Source organism: Leopardus geoffroyi, chromosome D2, assembly GCF_018350155.1.
Source record: "Leopardus geoffroyi isolate Oge1 chromosome D2, O.geoffroyi_Oge1_pat1.0, whole genome shotgun sequence".
NCBI lineage: Eukaryota > Metazoa > Chordata > Mammalia > Carnivora > Felidae > Leopardus > Leopardus geoffroyi.
Genome location: NC_059334.1, coordinates 71092830 through 71115097, shown reverse-complemented (window position 1 = coordinate 71115097; position 22268 = coordinate 71092830). Strand labels below are relative to the sequence as shown.

Sequence of the window (22268 nt, the reverse complement as noted above, 5' to 3'; positions counted from 1 at the left end):
GACCCTCTGGATGCTGGCACGAGTGTGTACGCAGTGTCCCCTTGCACATATGCACGCTGGCAAACGGTGGGGCTAGACGCTGACGTATATCCACTGTGTTACGAAGGACAAAGCACCTTTACACCCCGGGTCTCCCTTAGCCGTTGGACGAACTCTCTTGAGGAACATTATCGTCTTATCCATCCCGGTTTACTGATAAGACCTAGACTCTGAGCGCCTCAGTCCCTTGTCTAAGATCAGCTAGAAAGTGAATACGGTGCCAGCCCTCCATCTCAGGCTCTGTCCACAGCTTCACATGTTCTCCGCCTCAGTTTCCCCATTTCTAACGTTCTTCCCCCCCCCCCCCCCACAACCCCCACCCCTTTCTGGGCTGGAGTGCTGACCAAAGAATGTGGGGTTGCACATGAATTGTCCTGTCCTTTATGCTAGGGGTCAGGGGAGGGTGCTAGATGGGAGCAGGAGGTAAGGGAGGGGTGGCTGGGGCTCCGGGAAGGATGGCAGAGGTGGCAGTTATGCATCTGACTCCTGAGAAAGCCCAGAGTGAGCTTTGCAGACCTTCCGACAGCTTCTCTGAGGACTGCCGTGGAGCTTGTGGTCTGTCCTCTCCTCCCTCAGCATGCCTCTTGGGAATATCCATACCTCAGAACTGGCTTTCCAAGTGTCTACCCACTGCTGTTGGCCCCCAGATTTCTTTTTTTTTTAATTACATTTTTCAAGTTTATTTATTTATTTTGAGGGAGCGAGAAGAGGAGGAGCAGAGAGAAAGGGAGAGAGAGAGAGAGACAGAGAGAGAGAGTGAGTTCCAAGCAGGCTCTGCACAGTCAGCGGAGAGCCCAGCACGGGGCTTGAACTCACGATCAGTGTGGTCATGACCCGAGCCGAAATCAAGAGTAAGATGCTCAACCCGCTCAGCACTCCGGCGCCCCTGCCCCCAGACTTCTTAGGATGTTGTCTGATGCTTTGAAGAAGCTCTTCATCGGCTAAGCCCGAGAAGGGAGTCCCCGGTGTCTAAAGTCTGAACCTGACAGGGGGAGGGGGAGAAACTCTGGCGGGGCGTGTGCCCTCACAGGTTAGCCACGTACCTTCTTGCCTCTGGCAAATGGGAAGATCTCAAGACTCAGCAAGGGAATCACTGACGTGATGTGATGTAGGTCTCCTGCACTTCCGTATTGCCCCAACTGGGGGAGCTGTGAGCCTTCATCATCTAAGTCAGTGACCTCCAGGAGCTGAGGGTGGTGAGTGTCATGAATCCTGCTAATTAAGCCAGTCCCTACAAGAAAGGAGCAGCGGTCCCGCCAGAACGTCTCCGGGGCTCACCTGGGAGACTCTCACTGCACTCGCTGTCCCTGATGGTCCCTGTGCAAATGGTGGCTTTGAAATAGCGGCTGTTGATCTGTCTGCCCCTCTAGGTGAATTACAAGAAAGGCTTTGAACTCTCCAAGGCACACTTCCATCTGCCATTGGACATGGTGACCCTGGTGCATGCCAGGAAGGCTCAGAGCCTGGCCAGCGACCAGGACTACAGACACCCGCTCCCCCAGTACACTTCCTTGGCCGAAGACCTGAGGCTCAGCTGTGCCAAGAGAGCTCACAAGTTGCAGAGCGAGGTAAGGGGACCTGGCCTCTCTCTCAGGGCTCTGTCCTCTCAGATTTGACCAGGAAGCAGTGACTCCAAGCTCCCGTTGGTGCCGCGGGGGATTCCGGAGGTGAGAAACCCCAAACCGGGGTCTTCTTGGGAAACGCCGCCCCGTGCTCCTGCCCAGCACAGTTACACAGATCTCACGGCAACGGGAAACATCCACTGGTTCCAAACATGACGTTTTCACACATGATCTCATTTGAACCTCAAAATAACCCCGTATCAGTAGTCTTTACCCCGTTTTAGAAATGACAGGGAGGCTCGAAGAAGTGAAAGAGAGAGCTTGCCCGAGACCCCACAACTGTCAGTGAGAAAGGGGGGCTGACACGTGAACTTAGATGGCGTCTGACCAGGATGCCCTCCGCTCACATGTTTTGCATGTTGAAGATTTGCTACCGGCACTGCCTTTGGCCTCAGGTCTGACCAGGGGGGGCTCTTCGTGCTTCGTAAATTCCCAGGCTGCCCATTTTCTGAGGGAGGCCAAGCTCTGTTAGGAGAGGCTGGGGTCAGAGCGGACCCACTTCAGGCAGAGGCGAGTGTGTGGGGGAGGGCAGGGCATCCGGGCCCCAGCAGTCCTTCCTGGGTCCCCGCGACGAGTGGTGGAGACCTTCACGGGCCTCCCACGTGCGTGTCAAGCTCGAGCCACCTGTTTCCGGAAGCAGGTGGCCTGGGAGTATTGGGGAGCACCGAGGATTTCCTCACCCCCAAAGAGATCCCGGATGTCTCCCCTCCACAGGCGGCAGCGTCCTGTTTGGCATTCCCCCTGTTGCCTACCTTTCTAGGTTTCTGTGCTATGGGCTTTGCAAGTAACGGGCTGGGGTTGGAAAGCAAAACACCGCACAAAACCTGCATCCTGGTTCGACAGTGCCTGGAAGCAAAGGGACACTCAGATCCGGGTATCTGTCGTCTGTTCGGGTTTTCCGCCCGTGTACGGTGCTTACCGGCTGCCAGAAACTGTCAGGAACCCCAGAGCAGCTGGAGGACCGTGGAGCTGCCACGCTCAGCTCAGGGCCTGTGTGTCACTTGAGCGGAGCCCTCGCCTGCCCTGCCTCTCGCTGTGACAGCACTTGGAAGGCAGCAACGGCCGGGGGCAGGGGAGGGGGGGCACCTGGGTGGCTGCAGGGGAGCGAATTTGGGGACGCTTTAAACTGTCAGCCCGGATCACTCAGGTACACACACTCACCCCTACCCGCACAGACAGGCCTGTGCCAGATGATTCTGGATTCATTTATTAGTTCTTTCTTAACCCATGATTAATTAATGCCACCCTCTGCTGCTGGGTTTTGTTTTAGAAGGCCTATTAAACCGTCATTTCCACATTTGCCCCAAGACGACTGACTTTCCAACCACAATCCACTCCAGCGTTTATGTCTTGATAGCCCCCATGAAGATAAAAACCTGCCTCACCTCCCTCCAAAGCTACGGAGACAGGTGACAGCAGAATCGTTTTTCTTTTGACCTACATTTTTGTTTCCCCCACAAACACTTACTGGGAGGCACCGTGTGTTTGCTGAGGATGCTCTGTCTGGAGACACTGGCTTGGCCATGAGTTCTAATTACGACGTTATCCTCTCGTGGGTCCTCCGGCTTCTCCTTGCTTCCTCGTTCTGTGAGTTTGGCTTTTCTGATTCCCTGTGTTGTCTCTTCTAGAATTCGTACCGGTCAGACCTGAACTTCATGCGAGGCGTTCCCTGTGTCATTCCAGGCACGTTAGAGATCGAAGGGAGAAAGAAGGCATCTGAACTCATCAGTGAGGTGACCGGGGACCCTGGAGGGCTGAGGGGTATCCGTCTTATTTCCACGGGAGAAATAAGCATTCAGCTTACTTCTTCCTGCTGAAGCCAGTTAGATGTTAACTGTTAACCGTGGCCGTTCACCGCATAACCTCTTCTGGGGCCTCTGTTCTGTTACGAGATCCTCCATTTAGACTGGATGTCATTTAAGACAGCTTTGCACATATCAAGCCAGTCCCTTATGAACACATAAGAATTATTCACTGACTCGTAAGATCTGCTTCCCTAGGGTCCCTTTGAAGAGTGGCCCTGTGGTACAATGACAAAAAGGCCGGCTTTGGAGACCAACAGATGGAGACTGAAATCCTAGGCCAGTGCTGATTTGCTGTGTGACCTCCAGCCTGTCACCTGCCCTCTCTGAGTCTCACCTTTGTAATCGGTTAAATGGGGGTACTCCTACCCCTCTCGTTTAGTTTTTATGAGGATTAGCGCTAATAGTCCAAGCAACTATGCTGCTCCGGTGGCTGGGAAATGGTTGTTAGAAGCTTGGTGATAATTTCACGGTAAAAATACAGAAGTCTAGAATTCTAAGCCCTTTGAGCTTCTGAGGAATCTTACTTACACCTGCAAGGGCTCTGGGACGTCCACTCACTGTAGATGCAAGGACAGGAGGGCATAACGGAGGGCACTGGAAGTATCAGGTGGGCTCACACATTGATTAGGAGCTCTGAGAAAACCGAGTTGGCCTCACCGTGGGAGTTCAGATTGAACTTTGCGCTTTACTTTTCCAGTGAAATCTCAAAAGAGAGTGGTTTCTGAACCTGGTGGGGCATCAGAATTGTCTTTGGAGCTTGAAAAAAAAATACAGATGCCTGGGCCCACTGACAGTTTAATGAATCCTGGTCTCCCGGGGCAGGGTGCAGGCAATCGGTATTTTTTTTTTTTTTTTTTTAAAGCTGCACAGTTCTTTCTGGGACATTCCCAGAGCCGAGGGGCTCTGGGTCTCCAGTGAACAAAGGTCGGGAGCAAACTGCAAATTTCAATAGTCACGTTCCCATTCATGGCAAAGGGCTAGATGTCCTCTCCTCTTCCTGTGGGTAAACATCTGAATCAGTCCGTCCTGTCCTCCTCTGCGTCTTCCTCCCTCTGAGCTCTGAGGTCGCGAGAGCAGGTGTCGGACTGGATTCCGGGGAACAGACTAGCAGCCTTTGCAAAGTGAGATTTTATAACCAGTGCTTAGAGAGCTTCGTCTCCTTCTGGTTTGATGCCTAACAAGTCGTCTTCTTCCCTCAGAGTAAATACCGTCAGCATCCCCAGTCATTCAAGTACACAGCTGTGACAGACACCCCCAGCCTCCTTCATGCAAAACTCAGCAACCAGATTACCAATGAGGTAAAATCGGATGGCTTTGGAATGGCCTTTTTAAAAACTGCTAGCTTGTTAAAAATAGCGTGTATTTGTGGGGTCGGGGCCGGGAAAAAGCACGCGTGTTTGCATGGGGGTTTGGAAAGAAAAGAACGTCACATATGGAATGTAAACATTTTCCAGAGGGAAGGAAGGCCTAGTTGGAAATCTGGTTCAGACTCTAGTCTTGCCCCTCAAGGGCAGTCACGGACCAGCAGGATATCCTGGGGGGCTTGTTAGAAGTGCCGAACCTCGGGCCCCACCCCTGACCCACTGAACGCACATGGTCCTTTAACGGGGTCCTCACGTGTTTCCTTGGCACATTAAAGTTTGAGAGTACTGGTCCGTCGTTCATCTGTTCTGTCTAGGAACATAATGGCTAACCGCACGTCCGTGGTCATTCTGATGATTATTCTCGGAAGGATGTGTGGTTATTCAGGGGTGCTGATGCAAGGCCGGTTACGTAGAATGCTGTTGGTCGGACCTCTGGAATTTCTGCCTCCTCCCTTACTTGCTGTTTGCTCACTTTATTTAAATATCTCTACCAGAGTGGCACACAGGGGAAGGGATCTTATTACATAAAATCAGTGGTCCAGCCCCTTTGGTTCTACTTCTTGGTGGCTCTCTTGCAAGTTTGAAACAGAAATCGAGCTCGGCAGAGAATAAAATTTGGCATCGTCCTGAGTTTTTCAGATTTTCTTCTTGACTCTTTTAGAAGCCAGTCGAGATTTGGCTATTTATACAATTAGGGTCCACTTTCCCCCAAGTCAAAAAGTAAGAGACAGCAGCCTAGGATAAGAATGTCCCCAAGAGCTTGGGTAGCAACCGTTCTCAATTTTAAATTCCTGTCCAGGCTTTCCTGCCTGCTGCGTGAGCTGGATGCTGTGGGGTAACACTGCCTCTTGTGATGACCTCTGGCCTCAGAGAACTCACCAGTCACAGAGCCATTTCTGATCACAAGAATAGGTGTTTTCATAACTGGCGGAGGCCATGCAGGGCGGCCTTGGTGGGAGTTTGCTCACGGAAGGAGCTGGGGCTTTAGGAAAGGATGCAGAGCAGAGTTTGGGAACCCCCCTTCCGCCAACCGGGGCTTCTCCCAAATCCCCCCGGATCTTGGTATTTATCGTCTGTACACTATATCCTCAAGGGAAAAGTTTACAGTGAGAAGAGCTTTGATAGTGTTCCTAAATGTGGGTTTCTTTCCTCAGCCTATTATTGGGCAAAGCGTAAGAAAGAAAAATTGCCTTTTCTTTTACCCAACATAGGGTCTCAGTGCGGCTTCTGTAACAAAAGGCAGATTAACAAAAGAAAAGCATACTAGTTTATTTAACTCAAGTTTTACATGGTACGGGGAGCCTTCATAAGGAAATGAAGACAGAAGAAACGGGTTAGACCTGAGCGTTTCAGTATGAGGTTCGATGAAGAGTAGAGAGTCACGGCAAAACGTGATGAGCTAAGAACAGGGGCACGCTTAGCTCGGTCTGTTCGCTCAGATTCCTCTCTGCAGCCCTCCGTCTTCGGAGATAAGGACGCTCATCGCCTCTGGGTGTGGGGAGGGCATCTCTCACAGGAGGGTCTTCTGACCTGCTTCAGAGGAGGAGAGAAGAAAGAGTTCTTCTGGCACCTGCTGTTTTCCAGATTCCTTCAGCTTAAAGCATTCAGTACGCCAAGGTGCCGTATTTTGGGGTGACCTGTCCCGAACCCCGTCAGAAGCAACTTGCAATGTCTTACATACTCCTTTGATGTCACTCAATTTGACTCATGAAAGAACTGACTTTATTGAAAGAAAGATCTTCCCCAGGGCTGAAGGTGTATCTGTGACACAGCGAGTGGCCTTCCGCAAACCTATTTCTGCAAACCTATTTCCCGCTTGCCAGCGAGGGACCTGCGGCGTTGCAGAAGCACTGAGCGTTATCTCCTTGCTTGTTCTTCGTTCTTTTTCTACCCAGCGCCTCTATAAAGCAGCCGGGGACGAGGAGAGGCACCGGTACACAATGACCCTGGGTCTGCCTGAGTTCGCCCGAGCCAAAGCAAACGCGGCCAATCTGAGTGACGTAAGCCTTTCTTGACGTAAGCTGAGGTGCAGACGTGCTCCAAAGCCACGTCTGTCTGTGGCCGTGATGGCCTCTAACGGTGGCCCTTCTGATGTTCCCAGAAACTTAAAAAATGTCTTTTAGATGCTCATGGTAAATGCATTTTTCCTCGAGTGTGGCGCGTACATACGTGTCAGCATGCCAGTGTGTGTGCTAATGAGATTGTCTTTGCAAAAGAGAGCGCTTTTGCTGGTCAGAAATCGATTCTCGAACGCCGTACTACAAATGAGAGGGGTAGCCTTTGTTCGTTGGTTCGTGTAATTTTCTTTTTTCTTTTTTTTTTTAAAGAAGATCTACATGTGTTCCTACCGTAGGCCAAATACAAGGAGTCTTGGCGTAATCTCCGTGCTCAAGGCTACAAGCTGACGATAGACGCTCTTCCCTTCCAGGCTGCTCGCGTCTCTGGAGATATAGCCAGCGATGTGAGTTGAATGATATGACCTTCCATTTTGCCTAATTTCTGTTAACTTCTTGTAAAACAATGTCTACGGCTGATTTTCCTGAATTAAAGCAAATCTATCACCATGTGAGACAGGATGTCACCTGCAGAATATATTAGTTAGGAGTGAGACTCTTTGACGGAGGGAGGGAAAGAAAGGCTCTGTTAATCCAAAGCCAAACTCAGGCAAAGGTCTCCAGCAGGAAAGCGACTAGGATTTGTTTCTAATGGCGGTGTCTCGCCAGCGGTCCCCCCTGTAACGCGTGAGCTGCCTGCTTTCTAACTGCGCCTAGAATTCGACAGAGAACTCGTAAGAGAACTTGTAATACGACCGTAACGCATCTCCCTCTTGGCTCTCTGTAGTTTCACACGTTGGCGTTAGGATTTGCCAGCTGTGTTTCAGCCACTCTGTTGATAGCATCCATAGCTTTGGGACATGAAGGTGACTTTCTCTTTCCTACAAACAAATCACAGAAAACGTGGACTTCAAATAAATGGATCCTGTCTTTTGGGTTTAATGTTTTGCCAAGTACAAACGGTTAAAGCACAAGTTTCTCTTCTACCTTTTTTGATAAATTCCTTTTGGCCATAGGACACACATAAGGGGAGTGGGGCCCTTCCTTTGGTCCTGAGGATATGGTTTTAATTAGGTAGGAAGAATGAAGCGATGTTTTAATTGTTCATCCCCCGGGGGAGGAAGCATGCTCTCATGCCACCCTCACTGTGGTTTTTCTTATAATCATCACCTCCTAGTGGAAGAGTGGATGAGTTTTCTAGGGTCGGCAGTGAAAACATGCAGGTGGGATTTAAGCAGGCCGAAGGCCGGCCCCTGACTGCAGTCTTCCCTTCCAGTTTCTCTACCGACATGACTTTGTGAAGGAGCGAGGTAGGCTGATCGGGACCCGGAGCGTGAGCGAGGACCCCCGGCTCCGGCACTGCTGGCGGGTGGGCCAGCTGCAGAGCGAGCTTCAGTACAGGCGGGGGGCGGCGGGCAGCCGAGCCCAGTGTCACCTGCCCATGGACATGGTGCACCTGGTCCACGCCAGAAAGGCCCAGGCCCTAGCCAGCGATCACGACTACAGGACGTGGTGCCACGAGTTCACGGCGCTGCCTGAGGACCTGAAGATGTCCTGGGCCAAGAGAGCTCACGCCCTGCAGAGTGAGGTAGGGGACCTTCGGGCTGCACGCCAGCCCCTGACCTTCCTGCCCCCCCGCCGAGGCTGGATGTAAATCTCTGCTTCTTCCTTTGCCTTTCGGTCCCCCCCCCCCCGCCAAAGCTAAAACTTGCTGGGTCTGTGTCGGGCCATCTAGGTTGGAATCATTCGGTTGTTTGATAACTGTTTCTTGAGTACCTACTACACCATTCCAGGCCCTGGGGATTACCACGGTCAACAGAAAAGTCAAAAACTGCTGCTTTCCCGGGGCTTCCATGATCTGGGAGGGAGAAGGACTGTGATAAGTAGGACACGTGGTACGTCGGGTGGACACACGTGGTGGAGACACACAGAGCAGGGAAGGGGGGTAGGTGGGTGGACCTGTGTGAGTGCAAATTAAAACGGAGGGTGGGGTCAGGGCACTGAAAAGGCAACGTTTGAGCAAAGACCAAAGTTGAGGGAAGGAGATACCACTTCAGCCGACAGAATAGCAAGTCTAAAGGCCAAGGCCCTGAGCGGGAGGAGCCCCAGCCTATTTGAGGCCAGCACAAAGGAAGTGGGCAAGTGAGGAGGATGTGGTCTGGAGCGGGGGTCCGAGAGAGAGGTAGGGGCTGGACGGTATGCAGTGGGGGGGAAGCTCATGCCTGGAAAACAGTGATCCAGCCACAGCTGACGCTGTCTGCCTGCCTGCCTGAGTGTCCCTCTTGCCACATACTGCGAGGTGGGGACAGTCATGACTCCTCTTACACAGATGAGGTCACTGGGAGATGCCCAGGCAGGACTGACCCCAGAACCCATCATCTTACCCATCTTGCTCTCGAGGAGGGAGCTCCTTGCAGGGGAGTCAGGCTTCCTACAACCCAAGTGTGGACACTGAGACCCAGAAAAGAGAGGTCCTCACCCAGGCCAGGGCACCAGCCCCTCCCATACGTGCTGACATCGGTTCCCTCCTCCTTCCAGGCCTCAGCGTCTCCCGCTGGGACAAGGTAACGATGATAATGTGGGTGTGGTCAGTGGCAGGCACTGAACCACGTGAACTTGTTGTTTCTCTCAGCCCTAGGAGGAAGGAACTCTCGTACCAGGCTTTCTCAACTCCAGCACCTCAGATGTTCTGGGCCGGGTGATTCTCCATGGTGGGGCCCGTCTGGTGCATGGTGACCTCTACCCACTAGATGCCATGGCACTGCCCTCCCCCCGGTGTGACAGTCAGAATGTCTTGAAATATCACCAAATGTACACGGGGGGCAAAACTGCCCCCAGTTGAGAACCCAGTTCTCAGTTTAGGACTGGCCTGTATGAAACCTCGCATGGTGCCCGGTGCATAGAAACGTGCCAGGAAGTGTTAGCTGTTTTGATTGTTCTCTACACCAAGGTCTCGAGTCTGGTTACCTTTAGGGCAACGACCGCTCTTGAGTTTAGTTGCACGGCACAGACAGAATATTATAAACACATAATTGGTGATTAATTCGGACTCCGTGATGTCATGATTCACTGGTCACCTAATTATTCATCTCAGTTCACTGGAATGGCAGTTATCCCAGTCAGGTCGAGTGTGGGGCAGGGGGAGGTCATCGGGCCCCACACAGGGGATGTAGTTACTAAGGGGCCAGCCCAAGTTCCATTAGGAAGGCCTTCCACCTGCTACATGGCTGTCCTGCCATCTCCAAGAATGGTGCATGGCATGACCATCTTGTCAATGGTCTATTCCTGGGGGGAAGAGGAACCTCCAGGGCAGATACAGAGACCATCCGGGAGAGGTGAGGGGAGCCGAGCCGGGAGCCCAAGACACTCGTGGGAAACCCCACTTTGTCACCCACTGACTCTGTGTCCTGGAACTTTCACTTTGCTTTCTAGGCCTCTGTCCCTCCAACAGAGAAGCAAAGAGGTTTGACCAGTGACCTCAGATCTCAGGGTTCACGGGTAGATGTTTTTAAGATGGTGGCATCAGTATAATGTCAGATTTTTATTTCACGTTTATTTACTTATTTTAAGAGGGGGAGGGGCAGAGAAAGAGAGAGAGTGAGTGGATTTCAAGCAGTCTCCGTGCTGTCAGCACAGAGCCCAATCTGGGACTCTGTCTCGCAAACCCTGAGGTCATGACCTGAGCTGAAATCAAGAGTTGGATGCTTAACCGACTAAGCCACCCAGATTGCCCTCAGATTTTTACTTTACTAAGTGAGGAAAAAACCCTAAACATTATTTCAAGCTACCATTTATATCACAGGTTTTTTTTTTCTGAAAAGAAAGGATATTTTATGCTTAAAAATGTAGGAAAAACAATCTAAAAAGCAAAGGACTTTCCAAGAGATGGTAGCTGGCATTCTTACACACTTTATGAAATAGGATATGTATTAAAATTTGGAATGCTGAGAAGCTATGGCTTAATTTTTTAAAATCACCGTATGATGTTTCATGCATTGCTTTTTAAACTTCAAGTTTGTTCATTTGGTGGGGGGCGGGTAGATTGCAAGAGGACAGAGGACACCTCGTAATGTTGAGCTGGTTCTGAGGCTTCAGTTTTCTTGTGGTCATTATTGAAAATCTAATTTCATGTAGTTATGTTGTATAGAAAAAGAAACAAAGGCTCTGTGTGTGTTGACTCAGTTCGGCTCAGTCTGGGGGAGGAACAGTAGCCCCCAGCCTCCGGCTGCTTCTCGTGCCCTCTCCTACCCAGGCCAGAAAGAAAGCTGTGGGTCGGGCCAGAGGGAGTCAAGAGGTGCTCTCCCCCAGGACGAAGGTCTCAGGCCACAGTTGCTCAAGCCATGCTTGCCTCGGGACATGTATGAGATACATGCTGTGCCCAGGCAGTGCTCTACAGTGAATGGCCATGATCTTGTGCGGGGGCTGCAGGGAGTCCTGAAGAGCACCTTCAGGGACTGTCAAGGGGACAGCCCTGACCCCACCCTTTACGGCTGCATGACCTCAGGTAGACTCTGTAAGCTCCGTGAGCCTCAGTTTCTCCATCAGAAACAACAATAACATTAGCTACAATGTTTGGAACGTTTATTCTGGACCAGGCATTTGTTTAAATGGTTTGCACCTACTATCTCACTTAGTATCTAGGGGCATACTGGTATTCCTCTCGTTTTTACAGATGTGGCAGCTAAGGCACCTGTAATCTTAAATAACTTGCCCAGGGTCACAGGCTGGCAGGGGAATGGCTTGCTCCAGACCCTACAGCAAGAAGCAGAGCAGGGCTCTTGTGTCCAGACTCCTAGTTCAGTGCTCTTTGGCTCCCCCACGTGGCTGGATTAGGACCCCAGGTGCTCCGACTCCTAAGGGTTCCTTCAATGACCACCTGCGTGGTACACCAAATGGACAGCCGCCGGTGGCTCTTCTGAGAATCTGAGCAGTCAGTCGAACACCAAAATTGTTCTGCGCATGGGCATAAGAACCCCTCCTTTGAAGGATGCCATGAACAATGCATGAAATAATGAGTCTAAAGCAAACCACACCCTGTGCAAGAGAGTGATTATAAAGGGTCCCGTTAATATGACAAATACACCTTCCCACTGGCCGCCTCCTGGGTGCAGTTGTTTACATCGTTGGGAATTGGGGACCCAGTTGCAGCCGGTGCTGCAAAATGGGGGTGCCGGGAAACCCCACGTACGAATCCGAAGGTGGCTTCCAGGCAAGGGAAAACAGCAAGACTGCCATTTGGGGAAGCCAGATGCAGTTGGGCAGCGTGCGAGGCTCTCTTATTATCTTAGAATCCTTCTTTAAAACCATCTTTGGGTAGCTGATTCTTCTCAACTCCCCTCTCTCTCCCCCTCTTTCATCGTGAAGTCTGGGGCAGGCGTGTTGTTTTTAGGGTCTGCGTGAATAGTCCAACCTGGGCTGGGAGCTGAAATATCAATAGACGATCCATTTATAAGAGAGTCTGAGGCGCAGTCAGATCTTTGGGGAACCTGCATCTTGCTTTCTGACTTACCTGCGATTGTACTGTTCAGCTCAACAAAAGGCAAGTTGAAAGAGTGTTCCCCACTTCATCTTGCGTATGAAAGGAGCGAGACCCGGCTGTGAAGAGGTCCTGTCGGATTATTCTCTCTAACTTAGAAATTTATCCAATTTTCTCTGTTCTTTATCAGAGTGGAAGGCAAAAGCTTTGCCGGTGTAGACCGAAAGATCGTGGTATAAAAAGCAATCTTACTGACATGGGGTTTTGAAGCCTGCTCCTGAACCTGAGTGATGCCTCCCTTCACCAGTTAGAAAGCAGAGTGGAATTTGCACGGGGGCATTAACCAGCAGACAGTAGATCAGAAACGGACCCTCTTTGAGACCAGCTGTGAGGGACGCTGTGAATCCTGAAATGAAAAGGAACTAAAAAGGCCGAGAGGCTGGTTTCTGGAGTGATATTTTGCGTTACAGCAGAGCTTGTATCTAAATTAGAGAAACGCTATCAACTTCGTTTAGATCCAAATTTTAGATTTCTTTAGAGGGTCTTTTTCCACCTTTAAAAAATGCCTAATTTCCATAAAGAGAAGAAGAAAAGCGTTCATGTGACTGTCTCATCCTAGATAATGGTGGGCAGGTGGAGGGATGGTACTAAGACCTAATGTTTTAGGAGACTCCTGATCAGACTCATTGTCCTACAGCACCACTTACCATTTTGTCCCAGGGATGCTGCTGTAGTTCTAATCTTCTGAGTCCTTAAAATGAAAAAAAGGGTGATAAAGCCCAGCCCGTTTTGACATTATGAGCAAATCCTGGGGAACGGTGGCAGGGGGAGGGAAACGTAGGCACAAAAAGATTAAATTGGCTCCCATACTGTAGGCCGGTTGTATCTAAGCTTGTGCCCTTCTTAGGGTCCTGCTGTAATTGTCCCCGTGCCCTCCTGCCCCCCACCCCACCGGCCCCCCAAACCACCACGAGACAAAAACAGATCCAACACATAGAGCAGCTTTTGCTCCTGAGGACCCTCAGGCGTTCTCATGAGCACAGAAGGGTCGTTACCACCTTCAGCTGTCACAGAGAGAAACTGAGTCACATTTGGTAAAGTGATTTGCTCCGCGTCACGGCAGGTTTGACCCAGAGCTCAAAGCCCTTTCATCACCTGGTGGGCTGGTGGGCAAAACTGTTCTATGTAGGCAGGCAGGCAGGCAGGCAGGCAGTCACCTCACTGCCAGAAGGAAACAAAATAATCCAGGCAGATGCCTGGGCTTGGGTGTAGATCTCCACTCTTCCTTCAAGCGATCATTTGCATCCATTACCTTGGCTTCTAACCCTGCCAGTTCACAGGTGGGGTCTTCTTGTATCTTAGGCACGATCCATTATTTAATTCCTGGCAGAGTGCACGAACTCACGTGGTTGGACTTAACGATGTGCAGACACACTCCGAATGAAGATGTTGACACATCATGATGAAGCATTATTACAAATCAAGGATCTAGGAATGCCCCGACAGCCTTAGACACTCTCTTGGTAAAAGCCAATGATTTTCTTCCCGCAGTTTCGCTACAAGTCAGACCTGATGGGCATGAAGGGGACGGGATGGTTGACGCTGAGTTCCCCACAGCTAGAGTGTGCAAAGAAGGCTGGAGAACTCATCAGCGAGGTACCACTAACCCAACCTATCGCATTCACTTTCTGCTGCAGAGGGAACCTGCTTACAGGGTGGACATCCCAAGAGGGCCCCGTGGCCACTGGACGCCCAGTTTTTTTCCTTGGCCTTTTGCAACCCAGTGGCAAGACTGAACAAGATCTCCCTCCACATGAATTCACTTGCTGGGGAGTTAAAGGCATGTTCCCAACTGGGCAGTGAGAGACAGATGATGTGCTAGAAGATTCTCAGTAGGCACATTAGGTAGTCATGAGCTAAGCTGGCCTGTTGTTTTCATGGGGGCACAGAACTTGCCATCCACCTCCTGAGTTTACTCAGAGTGCCCAGTGTCTGGGGCTTATCTGATTTCAGAAGGTGTTACGCGTTGCACAGGGAATGGTTACCCTAACCCAACTCCCCACCGTACTGGTGGCCTGGAGATTCTTGCCCTGGGGTCCCCTTGAGGGTGGCACTGCCTTCTTCCATTTCTTAGTAATAGACCTTACTGGGACCCTGCTGATGCTGAATTCTCCCCTCTACTGAATTCCTTTTTTGTGATGAGCCAGGCTATTGTGCAGCTTTCTCTCTCTCTCTCTCTCTCTCTCTCTCTCTCTCTCAAATACTGGTAAAATGTTCCTTATCACAGGGGCCGCTTGGACCTCTTGTATACCCCTGTGAGCTACCCGCCAAGAAGAGAGACTTGTTTTCCAGTAGTGTCATTGGCCCATTTGGTACTGAGCAGGTGGTGCGGTGAAGCTGCATGCTGAAAAATGCACGCTGTTCACCGGTTTTATGGGAACCTGTGCCTTTTTCTTACAGACTAAATACCGTAAGAAACCAGACAGTATCAAGTTCACCACGGTGGTTGACTCCCCAGACCTGGTTCACGCCAAGAACAGCTACCTGCATTGCAACGAGGTGGGCATCTTCCATCACTCGTCCTAGGTGCCCCCTAGTGGGTAGTGTGCCGCCCACTACTCAGTGCTTCAGAGGATGGGCTTGGGACAGCTGTGAGCGCAGACCTTCTGTCTACTGCCTGGGTGGTCGAGGGCCAGTTACTTCTCTCTTCTAACCTCCACTCCCTTATTGGAAAGGACGGCACTGAGAGCACCGTTTCATAAGATGAAGTGAACTGAGGGTTAAGTAAATAAATGTATGTGACACTTTTAGCAAGTGTCTGGAGCATAGCGAGTCCTCAATAAGTGTCCCCTATTATGGCGTGTTCGCAATCATAACAATACTAAGTATTATTGGTGATCTTTTCGTCAACATTAGAGAGATTCGTCTCAATTATCGATAGATGGTAATGGAATTAAAGGCTGAACGTAACCCAGTTAGAAAAAAAGAACAACCACGTTAAAAGCTTCTTTCTGCTTTTACTCCGTATGATTTAACCTCATTTCTTCTCTCCTGTATTTATTTCGGAGTATAGGAAGTTAAATATTTTTTCTCTGAAATTGTCAAGGGATTTGATTTTGCACAGAGAAAGCTGACCCCTCGTCACACAGAGTCTAAATGTTGTACCGAAACATTCGTGTTTGCGAAGTCCAAGACGAGTTTGGAAAAGGATCAGAATACTGTATTTTCCTCTCTAAAAGTAGATGAGGCTCAATCCCTTCCTAAAATTGTTTGCAACTCTTAGATCAGTGCTCTAAAAATAGGAACTAAGAGAGAGCTCGAGTTTTAAAATTGTGTCTTCCTGGGACCCAGGTAGACTATGAAAACTTTAATTTTCTGGAAACATCTTAAGGCATTTCATGGTAAAAAAAAAAAAAAAAAAAGACTTGTTAGCCTTTGTGTCTTTTTATTATTATTCACGTCAAACAGCAAGGGCATTAAGGCATCTCGTTACAAGTAGAAACCTTGAACAATGCTCAGTTGCAAAGATTCTCAAAATACCCACACACCTTATACTGTTGTAAAACACACGGGCGTAGCCAACCAGGATACTGGTTTGGGGCCCATTTGGAGCGGATCTTGATGGATATTTTAAACAGGGTCTATTTAAAACCAGCTGGTCCCACCTGACTCTGGGCACACGGGCCCCTATGGTCAGCCGGTGGGTTCTGGGTTCTGGCGGGAGGCCCTCCACGTGCTGGGCTGGGTTCTGCCCCCGCGATGGTGGGCACTCGGTGGGAGGGGCAGGAAGGGGGTCCGCCTGTTCTCCGCCTGTCACTTCGGCCGGTGCAGTTCTGCACTTACCGTGAGCCTGTCTTACCCACAGCGCCTGTACAGGGCGGGCGACGCAGAGTCCCTGCACAGATACACCCCGATCCCCGACCACCCCGATTTCACCAGAGCCCGCCTCAACGCGCAGTGCCTGAGTGACGTAAGTGAAGCAGCCGTTCATGTGGTGTGTAAGTGTATTTGTAAATGTATCCATACCCGAGCTGGATGTTACTCGTTGGGGAAGAAAAAGTCCCAGGAGGGAGGACCTGGGATGGGAAGAACGCGGGACCGAGAGTGAGACAGACCACGTGTGCGACTCGGAGCCACCTTCCTCGCCGGGCCTCAGTTTCCTCAACTGGAAAATGGGTTGGAGCCGGGCGAACCGATGCCTGTGGTTCCTCCCAGCTCGGAAATTCTGGTTCCGGGCACGACTGCAAAGACCTCAGTCGTGCGCTCTCCTGGCCCTGGCAGGAGCAGATGCTTGCTCTGTCTCTTTCCCGGACACGTGTCCTCGGCCCTTCGGAGCAGGGTGACTTTGGAGACGCCGTGGCACTTTCTCACCGCACAGTTTGGAAAGACGCTGCGGTTGCCGCCCATCGGGCACAAACACAGTCTCCTTTGTGCGTGAGGCGGTGGCCTTCAACACTTCCGTGTCCCTTAGATGTGTGCCCTTTGCGTGCATAACCAAGATGCTGTTTCCTAAACCCAGGCTTGTTGTTAGCAGGGGTCGGAGGCCCCCGGTTGTAATAGAATAGGCAGCCGCTCGGCCAGCAGAGCTGTGATCCTGGGATAACAGGTAGCCAGGCGGCAGAATCAAAAGACGCCGTCAGATCAGAATAACACAGGCTGAGTGTGTCGGCCTGGGGCAGCGCGGGGCCTCCCAGAGTCCGGCCATTCTTCCCTCCCTGGCCCGGCCATTGTGTCCTGGGGCTCCGCGCAGATCAACAGCTGCTACCGTGCACCCCAGAGGTGGCCGCCTCGCAGGGGTTGGCGAGAGGCGCCTTCTAGTTAGCGTGTGTATTAGTTTGTTGCGTTTGTAAAGCCCTGTGGGATCCCACGCGGTGAATGCGACGGGGCTTTGTAAATATGAGTTATTATGACCATTTGATGCTTTTGAGGGATGTGCGAGCGATAATTTTAGAACGGCAGCTCTGGTGGGCTGACCTCCATCTGGGGAAGCGGGACCTCCCCCTCAGCAGAGCTCGGACAAAACAGCCATCGCAGTAATGCTTCAAGGATGGGAGAAGGCCAGGCCTCCGTTTGACGAACTATTGGAGGCCCATTGCCCCGAAAAACTGGGATAAGACTGCCGGTCCGTTTGGGGGCCAGCTTAAGGAGGACGGCCGCCCCGGGCCGGTGACGGCGCATCTTCCGGCTCACAAGGGACGCCAGTCTGTAGAGTCCCAGAGCTGAAATTAGCCGCCGGGGCATGCGGATATGGAGAACTCATGAACCTCTTTTGAAAGAGCACGTCTTCGGGGGCGTGTAGAATGCACACAATTGGATCAAGTGCTCTGTGAGGAAGATGTGGAGGGAAAGTGACCTTCCTGGGCAAAGAAAGCCATTGAGATGTGTAAGGCAGCCGAAATAACTAAAAATCAAATGACTCTAATGTGTGAGGATGAGGACAAAACTGTGCCCACTGTGATAAAGAAGAGAAACGCCCAGGGTTCCAAATCAAAGCGCCTACGGAATGTAAAGGCTCCCAGTGGCAAGGCAGAAACCTCAACAGAATAAAAAAACTCAGGGAGGAAGTGATGACAATCAAGCAAATAGTATACAGGGAGAAGGGGGGCAGGAGAAAGGGAGCAGGCGTCTTGGGGAGAACCCCAATTTGGGCCACACTGGCTCGTTGGCCCTCGGCTGCAGAGACCCGGAAGCGGGGGCGCATCCGACACCACCGTGGGGTGACGTGGGAGTTTGAGGCGGAGTGAAGCTTGGTGTCCCTACCCAGCCCAGATCTGGTGCGGAGGCCCTCTTTTAGGAAGGCGCCAACCGTCACCTTCCCAGGGGACGCTAAGAGTTGGGATTCTGTGTGCTGGGCCGCCATATTAGGGAGCATAATGCTAAAGGCGACGGTGGGTCTGTCGTTATCTGAACGCTCCTCCCCTTGTACGTATCCCTCGGTCACGCCTGCTAAACTCAGTGGCGACCCGGGAAATGGAATCCTTTGGGCCCTGTCTGTGACCCATCGATTAGGTGATTGCCCCAATGGTTATGGGCTCTGTATTTCTAGGCCCTTGAACGCAGTAGGCATTTGGCTCGTGGTTGGCAGCGTTGGGTGTTGGAGGTGGAGGCCATGATGAAGGTGAAGGTGATGGATGGTGGTTCCTAAAAGCGCGGAGCTCGGCCATGCCTGGCTCAGCCTCCATGGGCCTCTGGTTCCGGGCCCAGGTGTGCAGCCGTGTGAGGCACTTTGCTTTTTATCTGCCATCCCCGCTTTGCTTAATCTCCTCAATCCCCTGTAGAACAGAGCCTCAGGCTTGACCTCTATTTCCAAGTGACAAAAGTAAGGTTCTTAAAGGGCCTTCTGACCCGCTGGGGCTCTTGGAAAGAGTGAGCCACAGACACGGTCTGGGGCTGTCACTTTGTCGTCTGCTGCTGATGTGCCTCGCCTGCTGTCTCCCTTCTCTGTGGCTGAATAAAGGACAGCCCTCCACTGGGATCTCCAGATGGTTCCTTTCATTGAGCCATTCCCTTATCTTGAAAAAAAAAAATTATTAGCTACATGAAGGCATGGGAGATTTTGATGCTCTATCGGTTATGTGGGTCTACCTGAGGACTAAGAGGGTGTGATTACAGACTCCTGGAGGGTGTGTGAGAACAGCTTCAAAAGGGGAAAAATGAAAGAGGAAGATGTGAAATAACATGGGTCAGGAACTCGGTCAGGTTCTTGGCAATCAATTTAATGCAGGTGAAGGCTCTTCCCTCGGTGCATCCTCATGGGGTGCATATGGGACACAGCCCGCTTCATCGCGATGGGGTGACGTGGCTTTGGGAGCTGCCGAGGGGCCCCCGGGAAGTCTTTGGAGCTCACAAACCCATGGGTGCCGGGACCTAAGGAATAGTACTTTCCGCGTATCCGAAGAAACAGAGTTCTCGAACTTTGAGTTCTGTTGTTTGGAAGCTGCAAACCTGAGGCACTGAAAGCGAATGCAAACACAGGAAGGAGTGGGGCAGGGGCCCCTCGTACCAACAGGATGTAGCGAATGAGCCGGACTCGCTGAGCCCAGACCCGCCAGGGCAGGGCCTGATGAGCAAGCCAGGGGCTTAGAGCTACAGCCCTTCGTGGCCAGTCCCACCAGGCTCAGAGCTGGGGAGGTCCTTGGGGTGGATGCGGGGCTGTGGCTCTGTCCTTGGGCCCCTGCAAGGGCGAGGGGTGTGTGTAGGATCTGTTCCCGCTCAGAACTAACAACATGCCAGATAAGGAATTCTCACTCCCTGCTCGTTCGCTTCTTTGTTTTCGCCATCTAGAAAGCCTACAGAAACTCTTGGGAACAGACGCGGGCTGTCGGCTATGACTTCAGGCTGGACGCCATTCCATTCCAGACTGCCCGGGCGTCCAGAGAGATCGCCAGTGACGTAAGACCTCAGGCTCTGTCTCCCTCTGTCACTGAGAGTTTTGACTGGTTTTCCCAGTTCTGTTAAAAAGAAAACCACCAGGAACCAAAACTGAACAAATATTTCCAATGAAATTAAAAATAGGTCTTATCTCCCAGAATCTTAGCTCGAAGTTTTAAGTTGGGGAGGGTCGTTTTCCCACTTTCTCTCTCTTAAGAGCGACACTCTTATTATTTTTTAACTTTTTAAGTTTATTTATTTATTTTGAGAGAGAGAGAGAGGCACATGGGAGGGGCAGAGAGAAAGGGAGAGAGAGAGAATCCCAAGCAGGCCATGCACTGTCACAGTGTGGATGTCAAGAGTCAGTCGCTTAACTGACCGAGCACCCAGGTGCCCCAAGAGAGACACTATTTTTTTAATGTTTATTTTTGAGAGAGAGAGAGAGAGAGAGAGAGAGAGAGAGACAGCGTGCAAAAGAGGGAGGCGCAGAGAGAGGGGGAGACACAGAATCTGAAGCGGGCTCCAGCTGTCAGCACAGAGCCTGACGCAGGGCTCGAACCCACAAACCACGAGATCGTGACCTGAGCTAAAGTCGGACGCGTAGCAGACTGAGCCACCCAGACACTCTCAGGAGAGACACTCTTAAAACTTGATGTGTGTGTACGGAGAGGTCAATCAACATGTGATTGATGCGTTGATCCACATAAAAGCACTTTTAGCTGAAGTGCAGCGTGACAGGGTAGAAAGAGATTGAGCTTTCCACCTCGACTCGTCTGAGTTAAAGTCCGGGCTCAGCCATTTAGGACTCAGCTGCGTGGTGTTGGGCAAGTTGCTCACATTCTGTGGAGGCAGATTTCTACATCTATGAGCAAGGGGGATAATTTTTATCTCCTAGGACTGTTGTAGGACTGAAAACAAAATAGTTTAGAGTGTCATGCAAATAACAGGTGTTCAAAACATGGCAGCCATTGTTATGGAAGAGGAAGACATCATTGACTGGATCATTGATCACGAACAGCTTGTCTCCGCCCACAATAAGGACAGAAACCAAGGGCAAGCATTTAGAAACATTTGCAGCAACTAGCTATGGTGACAGCCAAGCATGTGCCCGGTGGACTTATCTTGAGCAGGGCAGGGGCCGCATTGGGTGTCGTCACACGCACAAGGCACCCCACTGCAGGTGCGGTAGAACCACATCTGGGACCTTGACGGATTGGCAATTTAAAAAGCAAGACGAGGGGCGCCTGGGTGGCTCCGTCGGTTCAGAGGCCGACTTCGGCTCGGGTCGTGATCTCGCGGTCTGTGAGTTCGAGCCCCGCGTCGGGCTCTGGGCTGACGGCTCAGAGCCTGGAGCCTGCTTCGGATTCTGTGTCTCCCTCTCTCTCTGACCCTCCCCTGTTCATGCTCTGTCCCTCTCTATCTCAAAAATAAATAAACGTTAAAAAAAAAAATTAAAAAAAATAAATAAAAAGCAAGACGAAATGAATCTGGCCCTTCACTATAGATGGTTTGAGGGGCCCGGGTCCCTGCACACTGGAAAGAATCAAGGGAAGAGTGGCTGCTGACAGAGTGGGCGCGTTTCTCTTCCTGTTGGGTTCATTACGGCGGCAATAACACCCAGAGCCGCCACTCGGTGGGCGTGAACCTGTGCCAGACGCGAAGCTCAGCCCCCAGCTCGTTGAATCCTGTCAGTGTCCCGTGGGGCGGAGGTTCATTCTCCCATTTTATCAGGTGGGGAAACTGAGGCTCAGAGGGACTCAGTCACTGGCCCGAGGCCACAGAGCTAGAAGGTAGCAGCGGGGGAGATAGATCCCAGGTGTACCTGAATCCGAAGCTGCGCCCTTCCCCCTGCTGAGACCCCGGTGGGCTGGCGAGGGGAGGGGAGGCAGGCACCCACGACCCCCCTCTGCTCCTCTGACCTGCAGTTCCGGTATAAAGAGGCCTTCCTGAGAGACCGGGGCCAGCAGATTGGGTACCGCAGCGTCCAGGACGACCCAAGGATGAGGCATTTCCTCAACGTCGGCAAACTCCAGAGTGACCACGAGTACAAGAAGGACTTCGCCAAGAGTCGGTCTCAGTTCCACAGCCGCCCAGACCAGCCCGGCCTCCTCCAGGCCAGGAGGAGCCAGCAGCTGGCCAGCGACGTGTGCTACAGGCAGCCCCTGCCCCAGCCCACCTGCGACCCCGAGCAGCTGGGCCTGAAGCACGCGCAGAAGGCCCACCAGCTGCAAAGCGATGTGAGCTGCCCCCCACCCCCGCCCGGCCGAGACCCTTCCTCCTGTGCCTCGGCCTCTCATTCCACATGTGGAATTCTCCACTCTGTGGCCAGATCACCCCCAAACCCTGCTGACCTATTCCTCTTGCTTCCCTCCTTCCCCCGAAAGGTCAAGTACAAATCAGACTTGAACCTGACCAGAGGTATCGGCTGGACCCCTCCCGGCTCCTACAAAGTGGAGATGGCCCGGCGTGCGGCAGAACTGGCCAAGGCGAGGGGCCTGGGTCTCCGGGGGGCTGACGTGAGTAGCAAGCTCCAGACC

General features: G+C 51.7%; 1 protein-coding gene across 11 annotated transcripts in view; it reads left to right on the top strand.

Annotated features, from left to right (window-relative positions):
- Positions 1-22268, top strand: part of LOC123577087 (nebulin related anchoring protein) — a 70019-nt gene that overhangs the window by 46809 nt on the left and 942 nt on the right. For 10 of the 11 annotated variants that reach the window (XM_045438984.1, XM_045438985.1, XM_045438980.1 and 7 more), the window contains 12 exons: positions 1410-1607; positions 3290-3394; positions 4666-4764; positions 6726-6830; positions 7184-7291; positions 8161-8472; positions 13912-14016; positions 14821-14919; positions 16226-16330; positions 19645-19752; positions 21657-21968; positions 22116-22247. In XM_045438984.1, the coding sequence (XP_045294940.1) occupies positions 1410-1607; positions 3290-3394; positions 4666-4764; positions 6726-6830; positions 7184-7291; positions 8161-8472; positions 13912-14016; positions 14821-14919; positions 16226-16330; positions 19645-19752; positions 21657-21968; positions 22116-22247 (1788 nt within the window). The remainder of the gene's footprint in view (positions 1-1409; positions 1608-3289; positions 3395-4665; positions 4765-6725; positions 6831-7183; positions 7292-8160; positions 8473-13911; positions 14017-14820; positions 14920-16225; positions 16331-19644; positions 19753-21656; positions 21969-22115; positions 22248-22268) is intronic. The other variant, XM_045438987.1, reaches the window with a different exon arrangement.